Source organism: Calidris pugnax, unplaced genomic scaffold, assembly GCF_001431845.1.
Source record: "Calidris pugnax isolate Ruff unplaced genomic scaffold, ASM143184v1 scaffold14, whole genome shotgun sequence".
Classification (NCBI taxonomy): Eukaryota; Metazoa; Chordata; class Aves; order Charadriiformes; family Scolopacidae; genus Calidris; species Calidris pugnax.
The window spans coordinates 2,895,446-2,905,579 of NW_015090793.1; the positions used below are offsets into that span (position 1 = coordinate 2,895,446).

At 40.5% G+C, this 10,134-nt stretch overlaps 1 protein-coding gene across 5 annotated transcripts in view; it reads left to right on the forward strand.

Moving 5' to 3' along the window:
* Positions 1-2,974, forward strand: part of KIAA0232 (KIAA0232 ortholog) — a 70,340-nt gene extending 67,366 nt beyond the window's left edge. For 4 of the 5 annotated variants that reach the window (XM_014966764.1, XM_014966767.1, XM_014966768.1 and 1 more), the window contains one exon: positions 293-2,974. In XM_014966764.1, coding sequence (XP_014822250.1) covers positions 293-472 — 180 coding nt within the window. In that variant the 3' untranslated portion in view covers positions 473-2,974. Of the gene's footprint in view, positions 1-132 lie in introns of all 5 variants that reach the window. The other variant, XM_014966765.1, reaches the window with a different exon arrangement.
* Positions 2,975-10,134: the final 7,160 nt, after the last annotated feature.

A 10,134-nucleotide genomic window follows, 5' to 3' on the forward strand; every position in this document is an offset into this window, starting at 1 on the left:
AACATGGCCTGTGATAATGATGCGTTCTAAACGAGTTTGCTTTTGATTCTCTTGCTGTTTTCTGCAAATCCTAAAATTAAGGAATAGAAAAAAATAATAAAAGCCTCACCTTTTTTTCCTGCTGTTCTGCAGTCCTGTCTACATAGTGGCCTAAGTCAGGAAAGAGGAGGACTTGCCCTGTAATCGTGACATCTCTCTTGAACAACTGCAGAACTATATAACCTCCCAGCTCAGAGAAAAGCAAGCATGTTCTTTCTTGTTCCCCATCAACACTGTCAGTTTAAATCCTTAGGTTTCTTCTGTTTATGAAGCAAGATGTGCAGATGATATAAATGCTGAGGCAAAACCAAATGGCTTCAGGAAGAAGATCTACTCCAGTGATAGCTCCAGCTCTGAAGACACAGCTTCAGAAGGTGCAAGTGAATGGGCTGATCCGTGTGAGGAGGAGCTTTTTTCTCGAACTCAACTATAAAAACTGCAGAGTAGAACAGATGTTTTAAAAGTAACATGAGATGGAAAACTATCCTTCTTGAGGGTCTGTAGCTCTAAAACAACAACTTGAGTTTCCTCTTCAGTTAATGGATTCAGATGTGTATTTATCTTTCTCTTCTTGCTTATTTTATAGATGAGGACACAGCTGTCCTGTTGAAGATTTTTTTTTCCCCCCCAAAAAAACTGTTAAATTCTTGGCTATTTGAACTAGACTAGATTGTGTTGTCAAATCAAGAATGGATGTGCATGTGCTTGTCTTAGTAGTACCACTGCTTTTTTGCATCTTAATTGCAGTTATTTTCATTCGTAACTGTAGTCCTACCACTATTACTATCTTCTTAGCATCGCAGTGTCTACAACTACTTCTGCTATTCAGAGACTTCAGCTTTCTGCACATTAGGCTTTGTTCTTTAAGAACTGGGAGATAAATACTTAACACTGTAATCTATCAGTGCCTTTCTGAATGCAGGAGAAAAGCATGAATGACTTTGTCCAGTCTTCATTCAGTAAATCTCATAACTTTGAAGTAGGAACAACAGGGTTGTGCTTTAGAGACTTACAGAAACTGTGTTTTCTATCCTATGATCCCCCCTCCCGCAAACCAACACCGAGGATACCATGGTTTGTATTTTTGCTAACTGGAGAAGCCAAGGATTTTTTGTAGGTATGGAGGCAATGTGGGGTTGGTTGGTTTGGTTTTTGTTTTTTTTTTCCTTTTTTTCTTTTTTTTTTGTCCTTTTTAGCAACTTGCCAACGTGGGGCAGAAGTTTAAAAAAAAGTAACACCAAAAATAATAAACCACTGGGGTGATGATGTGTGGATTGTTGTGAATTTTGTAAGGAGTAATGGGAACGTTGTCTTGTTGCAGATGATGGCATTCATGTAAGCTGCAAAAGCATCCTGTACTGAACTTGAGCCTGAGTGACTGAAACGATCTAAAATGCTCAGAGTGTTCAATGTTTTAAACACAAAGGGTCAGTGCTTCACTTGAAAGAAATCCTGTGGCTGCTGCAGTTGGCTGCTGTTGTGGCTGTGACTTAGTAAATCTCGTAGTTCATTTTGTGTTTGGGAGAGAATGTGTGGGGCAAGTTCCGTGTGTGGTGGGTGGGGGTCGGGGCCGCGGTGACTTACAACATACCTGTGTGATTGCAGTAGTGATTGTTGCTTTATGTGACTTGCTTTTCCATTTTATTTTGTTAACTTAGTCAAGACATTGTCAAGTTGCATCTGTACAAGACTATCAACTCCTTGTGCTTTTAACACATTATGCAAAATGTATAAGCCAGGAGGAGCAATATTTGCAAAACTAAACATTCTAAGTTTTTACCAACTCATAGTTTGTAAAACAACAACGAGGACTAACTAGTCTTTACGATAGCAGCATGTCTAGAACATCAGGAAGTGCAGAAAGTCCAATGCTGACTTGAAAAGCTTAACCATTAATTTTGACAGGCAATAAACCTCATGAGAACTTGTAGGTGTTTGAAAAGCGAGCTGAACTGCCTTTGAAATATGTTCTGTGCTAGAAGGGTTTTCCGAGTAACCGGGTTTTGTTGCCTTTATTCGATTGATGATGTAAGGAATTGAAACATGTGGTTGGGAAACCATGCCAGTCTGGGTGCAAGGCTTTTGTTGAGATCCTTACTTCAAATTGGCTTGGTTTGTCCTTACCCAGGGACTTCCTTGTGGTCCTCCTCTTAGACTACGTTTTAGGGTTTGTATTCAATACAACAAATCTTTTGACACTTTACAGTTTCTTTTCTTAATTTATTTGCAGACTTTGGATAGATTTTTATATATTTTACTTTCTTCTGGAGCTTCCTTGAGAGGTTGTTTAGCACCTGCACTGAGAATTAGTTAACTGTAACATGAAAGTAAAAAAGAACTTTACACACAAATTCTTCAGATCACTACAGTGAAGAATGGAATAGAACTTCATTCGAGAACAAGAAATGACCAAATGGACATATTTCAAACACAAACTTCAGCTCAGTTAATTTTGGCTAGAGCTGCTTCTTTGGTAAGAAAGGGCTCAAAACCAACAAAGGTGTTGCTTGAAGTTACATTGTGGCATGTAATAATTCCAGCACCTTTGGGGAAAATAAAATCGTATCTTGAGCTTGGGCAATAACAAATTGTCTTTACTTGTTTTCATAGTTTAATGGCTAAAGCTCTAAAGCTTTCAGTGAGAGTTGAAGTGTGGTTTTTAGTTTTTCTGTATGGATAGAAACACACACAACAACAACAACAAACAAACAAACAAACAAAAGCATTAAAGGTTGGCATACGCTGAACCGCACCGTGGTATGAAGCGCATTGCATATCCATAGCACTGAAGTATCAGTTTTCCATTCCTGGGCTGAAATTTGTTTCTACTTTTTGCTTCAAGTGGTTGTATTGTTCTGATTTCACGTACACCAGAGTAACTGATTTTGTTTTCTTGTGGAGTTACTTAACACCGAATAAAAATATAAAAGGACAATTGGACGGCGTGTGCGTGTCTTCATTTCCTCTGGCTAACGTGTGTAGCTCAGATACAACATGGTAGCAGAGAGCATGAGGTATCTAATTTAGGCAATCTCATTGCTATAATTTTTCCATCTATTTTTTATTCTTTTTAAATACAATGCAGGAAAATTAAATACGCTGCATATCTTCTTTTTTAAAAAAAGGACAGCCAAACAAAATAAAATGTCATAATCTCATTCCAAAAATGAATTTGTAATGACAATTTCAAGTTTAGAGAACATGAGACCTCATTCAAAAAAATAAAAAATTAAAACTCATGCAAACCCAGACCCTCTCTCACATAAAGTCAAAGAACTTTTATGTAGTATGGGATCTAAAATAGCAGACGTTATTTGTGGTTTCAACTTGTGCTCAGCCATCAAGTGGTCAGTATCTCACTTCTACTTTTAGAAAAACTGCATCTGTGACAAGAAAATGCATTTGCCAAACTGGCCAGTCCTCTTTTTATAGAAAGCAAAAAAAAAGACAGAGCCAGTTTTGAAGAGTGCACAGTGAGCTTGGTGGAGATGTGCATTATGTTGTTGTAAGTGTCCAGCCATAATGACCTGGGTTTCTGTGCAGAATGACTGCCACTCCCCTGAATGTGATGTGCAATGAAAACAACACTTAAATACACACGTGGGAAATAATGGAAAATAATTGCTCTGTAAGGTCCTTGGGTGTGTAATTTTGTTCATTAGTATCTAGCATGCTAAACTTAGCAGTTAAAAACTTTCAAAGGCATACATTATTTTTAATTATTTCTTGAATGTGGCAGAAGGAGTATATTTTTATTGTGTTTATAGAAGATGCTGGATAAAAAAATCAAATTTAATCACCTGGGCCTTTCAGTTACTGTATCTGAATTACTGTTAACTCCACATGGCCTAAAGAATTAGTTTCCGATGTAAACAAGGCTTCTGTCATGAAAAACCCCACATACAGCATCTCAGGTAATTTTCTTTTATGACCAGTGAAACGATCAGCAACAAGGTTCCAGAGGTTTGGGACAAATGAGACTTCACTGATACTATTTAGCTTTCTACAGTAAGATCCCTTTGCCATTATTCAAGTTGCTCTTAAAATGTATTATAATACACAAGTGCTTATAAATGTTATGAGCTATCTCTCTGCTCCAGTGCGATGCTAATGGGATTCAAAAGAACAAGCTGAGCTGGCAGTGGGTCAGCACGCTGCCGAGAAAATTGACCGGGTGGCAAAACCCTGCCCTACTTCATCAGTGTTTACAGTTTCCCCTGTAACAAACACACCGAGGAGGGAGACTGGGATGAGGGATGTCCATGTGGGCAACCTTCTCCTACCTACCTACAGGGCAAGGGCTTCTGGAAGAACTGTGCCTCTTGCTGTGATGTGTTTGCAATGTAGAACCCAGTTAATCCAAGAACAGGAGGGAGTACAAAGCAGCAGTAAGTCTCCCCTCTCCCTGCAGGGCATGGTCACTCTTAGGAGCAGCAGTGACAGCTATATAGTATTGCTACAATGGCCTTTCACATAAAGGTTTTAGAAATTGTTAATAGGGAAGGTTTAACTGCCCAGCGTTTCTGCACAGACCTTATTTTACTCACTACAAGGAAACGGTGACGCGGATCCAGCAACTCTCCTTAGATCGCAGAATTGAGCAATCTCCAATTCTTGATTTTCTTCTAAAAATCAATCTAAACGAGCAAAGCTGTGCAAAAGTACAGATGAGTACATTTTCATATTGATTTCAGTGCTTTCCTTGTTTGTAGCCATGGAAATGCCCGAGCAAACAGCACTAGAGTACAGTGGCAGTACTGAAAGCAAACGCAAAGCCCTAGAACAGACTGCCTAAAAACGGGATGCCACTTCCACCCTTACAGACATTTAGGAACAGATGAGACAAATTTTAACAGAAATTATGTTGGTGTGTGTACATACGTCCTGCCTCAGGGGAAAACGAGGAACTAAGTGATCTCAAGATTCCTCTGAATCCTGTTTTCCATATGGGAACAGCTTATATCCAGAAGGGCTGTTAAATTGATTCATAGTTTACAGAGAAAAAAGAAGCATTAGGTTGCCTGTGGGACAGTAAAACTTGTGCAGTTTCTCCTTTACTGATCTCAGACTTGTGTTAGAAAAAAGCACAACTTGTGTGTGGCTTTCACCCATTGTCCAAAGAGCAGTTTGCCTCATGAATCCCCACCTGCTATGGTTGGTCACCCCAATCCCTTCCAGACACAGGACAGAAACTGTAATTATTTTTTTCTTTTTTGCACAGTTACTTTATTCATACAATAATCAATGTTAAGGACTTTTTTTTTTTTTTTTTAACATTTTATAACTTCTAATTTTTGTATTGATGCTTGGCTTTTAATTATCTTCACTTTGAGATGGGGTTTTAACCCATAGTCTTTTGGCTCTGGAACCCTGGAACAAAGTTTTCTTCAAGGAGTCTCAATTGTCATTCATGCTTTTTGAATATTTTTCCTCCATTTTTCCTATAACTTTATTCAATACAAAACCAGTAAATTCTTTGAAGCCCTGCAGAACCATAGAGACATAATAATTGAATCTGTTACCTGCCCAAATTGAAGGCTACTTGGCTTCCTCCATCAGTACTAGTCCTAGACAACAAATAATTTTTAGTCCAGTATTACTTTTTCTTTCCTAGCGAGTTCCAACAGAAAGTTACCACATGTTGGGTGCAATGCCTTTTGTGTTACAGAATTAATCTGGTTGCTTTTGGAAACGTAATTTAAATTGTGCTTGCTTAAGAGAATAAATCTGCTATAGCATCCCAACTTTTCACTACGCAGCTGTGCATAATAAAACCCTTCTTCCCTTCTCTGGTATGATTTAGTGATGAGTTAAGATCCATAACAGAAGTACCACGGAGGCTTTGATAGCAATTATTTATGGGCACTTAAGATTCTGCAATTCTGAGATATAATACAAGTAGCAATATTTTTAGTTTGTCTAGTTTTTCTCCTTCACACCTTATTACTCATTTTGTCTTTCCTGAACAGCTTGTAGACAGCGATAGAAACGTTCCAGTCACACGCATCGTGTTCCAGTAATATCCATTCAAACATGCTGGAAAGTCTCACGTTACCTTCCCCTACCTTTCCTGCTCTTCATTTTCTCACTGTCTCATGGAGGGGAACTTTAAAGCACTAAAAGTTCTTACCCAGTGGTCACAGAAGGGTTAACAGTAACGGTAGCTACAGACCTGGCTCATTCTCCTTATCCTTTATCAGGTGTCAGTTGCTATAGGAGGAGGGAGAATGAAAGGGCATGTTCTCCAGCTGTTCCCCATTCATTCATCCCAAACCAGTTTAAAATGGTTTGGTGCACAGACGTTCCACCGCCAGTAGGACTGCCCCTGCAGATGGGGGCTGTGCTGGAAACAGACTGCTATCAGACACAGATGTACAAAAGACAAGGATTAATTTTGTGAGAACAAAATTAATTCGTGATGAAATTGAAGTAGCAGAGCGTAATACTCTCCATTTGTCACAAAACATCACCATTTGCTTGTGAGGTGTCGGTATTTTTGATCAGATCATCATCCTGCTCATTGCTACATGTCAGCAGAAACCGGAATTTATTCATTGTTCCCTTCTCCTGGGCCATAAAAGACGCATTAGTTACTTCACCATATATACAAGTAATTCTGTAAAGCCAGGAGGAAAAAGATGGATGTCTCATCTCTGTTCTAACACTTACCTTCCAGAGAGAAGTCTTCTGTCTCTTAGTGTGATGGACTGTGACAGAGATGATCCATCACTCCCTACACGTAGTACACTTGAACTCTTGCAGCTAAAACCACCTTCAATGATGGAGATGGGAAATGGAGATCAGCAAGTATTCAACGATCAGCAACTGTTTTATCTTCAAAATATACAAATCTTTGGTTAACTAGAGAAACAAATACTGTATCAAAATGTCTTCTAGTTCATGACAGAGAATTACTGACCTCAGGGTGGACCAGGGAGCTGCACAGCTGATTGAAATGAAGCTCAGCTTGGCTGTCTCTGAAAGTGCTTGCATCATACTTGGCTTCCGATGAATGAAAATTCAATCTAGATGTTCCCATCTAGTTCTTAAGAAAAATTAAATTAAAAGTCCTGTAAATCGCAAAATTGCTGAAGCTTCAAAACAGAACTGAAAGCCTAAGCAGTGAATGATTTCCCACACCTACAGGCATCAGAAGCAAAAAGGAAGTTTGTGTTTCTGTTCCTGAGCTCTACCTTGTTCTGAAGGAACAGAAAAGGACTATTTGCATTACTTTTTTCATATGTAGTATATTTTGGAGAAATCAGCACAAACCCTTCCAGCTTTTTTGCACAGTAACCATGAAACTGGCAGAGCAGATTCTGCTGGCGTGAATGTGAGTTTGTATGACAGCTTCTCAATTCAATGTTTTCAAAAATTCAAATTCTCTAGCACTGAAGTGCTACCAGAGCAGTTAGATGGTTTTTGCCCAGTAGGTGAACATCAGTTGCCAATTTGAGGCTGCTCCATGTGGTGCTTCATTTCCACGCAACAGCCACAGGCAAGAGACTCTTAAACAAAACATCAGGATTCTGTCCTAAGAATATTTACAAAAGGAAGTATTTTACAGGTTTACCCAACTCTGAATCAATGGCAAAGCACCGATGATAACCACAGTGACTAAGTGCCACCACTACTTATCGTGCTTTCGATTTCTTGGTGTGCCCTTCTGGGTGAACTTTAAATTTTGCACAGCTGAAAAACAAAGGTGCTAAAGGTCCCCTTTGCACTTGGTTATGCATTTGTACTTCCTGTACCTGGTAGTACCTGTTCTGTTTCCTTTTAATAATTGGGACATGCCACGCTTCCATGAGAGCTAATGATGTGACGCTGCATTTAATCACTTAATGCCAGCCCTTCACCTTTTACCAATACAGAGGAATACTACACAATCCTTGCAGACAGAAACTACGTTACCTACCATGGAGGTGGCCATAACAGAACTCATGCTAATGCAAAAAGTCAACTTTTACTAATAGCTCACAAGAAGCAGAAATGCTATTTACACTTTTCCGCGAGTTACACAGTCATTCATATGCAATAAAGGATATTTTTATATATTGACACGTCTGTGATTTTTTCTGTAAACATTTGGAGGCTGATCCTGGTATTTTCACTCTGCCTGCACACTGGGACCCTGGTGGTTCTGTGCTTCTTCAGGGCAAAGAACAGGAAGAATTGTGTCGTAAGCAAGTATCAAAAACCAATCAGCTGAATAGGAAGAGTCATCTGTGGGCTGGAAATGGAAAATATCCACTGAACTAAATCACTCAGAATGGAATCTCTAAGTTATTATGATTTTCAGGCAAAATTCCATCCTTAAAAAGTGCTGACTCAAAAAGAAAAGTGTTTTAAGTGCTTAACTCCTTGCCTGATTTGAAACTTTTAGCTGTGCTCTATGCCCTGCTACTCCTGAAAGATTTCCTGCGGCAGACCTTTCTAATAGCTTCTTCAGCCTAAATAATATTACGAAGATGGGAATATCATTATTTCCTTTGGAGACACTCTGCAGACTTACAGAACTCATGACTCTGTATTTCCATTCTTTATCTACCCTAAGAACTTTGATGACAGCATACTCCTGTGGTTGCTCCAACAGAAGAATTGATTTCCACTCTCAAAACCAGAAAGAAAACGTTAATACCAAAAAAGGAATTAGTGACAGTATATGCTCCAAAATAGTGTGTCTCTTGTGCATAAACAAGTTTATAGTGCTTCAAAGCTGTTTTGCTTTTATTTACCTTCTTTTAATAGTAATATGCAAGCTGCCCTGCAGAGGCAGCAGTGATTTTCAAAGAAAGATGTGGAAAAATTAGTGCCAATCTTAATTACATTGATACCCATTTTAGAAATACAGCAGAGTAAGTACTGAAATTTAGCAGTTTCTGACCCAGGCACAGGAAGTATCCGCAGAGGTGTAATTTTTGGTTGACAGTAGGTTCTCAGTGCCTACTTCTCATCTTGATAATGACCTAATCCTCATCTTGACAGCATGGAACTGGTGTTAATGGGGTCATGGTGGCAAGTTCTTCCATAGAAGTTTACCTCAGCCTCTTGCAATTTATTCAGGAGAAACTCCCCCACACCAAAGCTTGAACAATCACAGCTTTGCTCTTTTTGGTATTGAAATAATTGCATTAATGCAAGTTCAGATATTTCTGCATTTGCTACCCTCACAGTTCCAGCTTCAGAGTAGACGATAAGAGGTGCGAGGTGATAAGAGGCTGGTACTTAAACCCTCAGGATGGGGGACAGCTTTATCTTACAGCTTTATCTTATTCTAGAGACACGCTCACTGGGTCTAGGTGCAAAATACACATGACCTTTGTAGAAAAAGGCAAGAATGAGTTTCAAAGACGATAAGGAAACATGAGGGCTCTGCTCCTGTAAGGTACTGACTGCTCATAACTTCGTTGTTCCAGTGTGGAGGTGTGGAGGAAGGGTTGACTATGCAAATGTCAAATGGGAGCACTTTGAGATGGAAGGTAGAATCATAGAATTGTCCAGGCTGGAAGGGACCTCCAAAGGTCATCTAGTCCGACCTCCCCGCAGTCAGCAGGGACACCCCCAACTAGACCAGGTTGCCCAGGGTCTCGTTGAGCCTTGCCTTGAGTATCTCCAGGGATGGGGCCTCAACCACCTCCTTGGGCAACCTGTTCCAGTGCTCCACCACCCTCACAGGTAAATGGGAAAATAAACCAAACACAGTAGAACAGCAATCACCATCCTAGAACCTCCGCTTCTGGCATCATGGCTCAATTCCACAGAGGTGTGAATACACCTTTACTTGATGGCTCAGACTCAGACCTTCCACGGTGCAACTTGCAAAGCCCACCAAGTTTTCCTTTCCTATTAATCGCAGCCAGGACCACAAGCGGAGCCCCTCCGCAGACCCGCTCCCCCCGGGGGCCACCAGCGCGCAGCTCCGGCCGCCCCGCTCCCCCACAGGGCCGCTGCCGGCAGCGTAGGACAGGCTCCAGTTCCCCTCCTCCTCTGAACCACCGTCCTCCCTTAAATCCCACCGCTCTCCAATCTGCTCGCCTCCCCGGGGCCATCCCACCGGCTCCCCCGCGGCTGAGCCGAGCGCCCACAACCCCC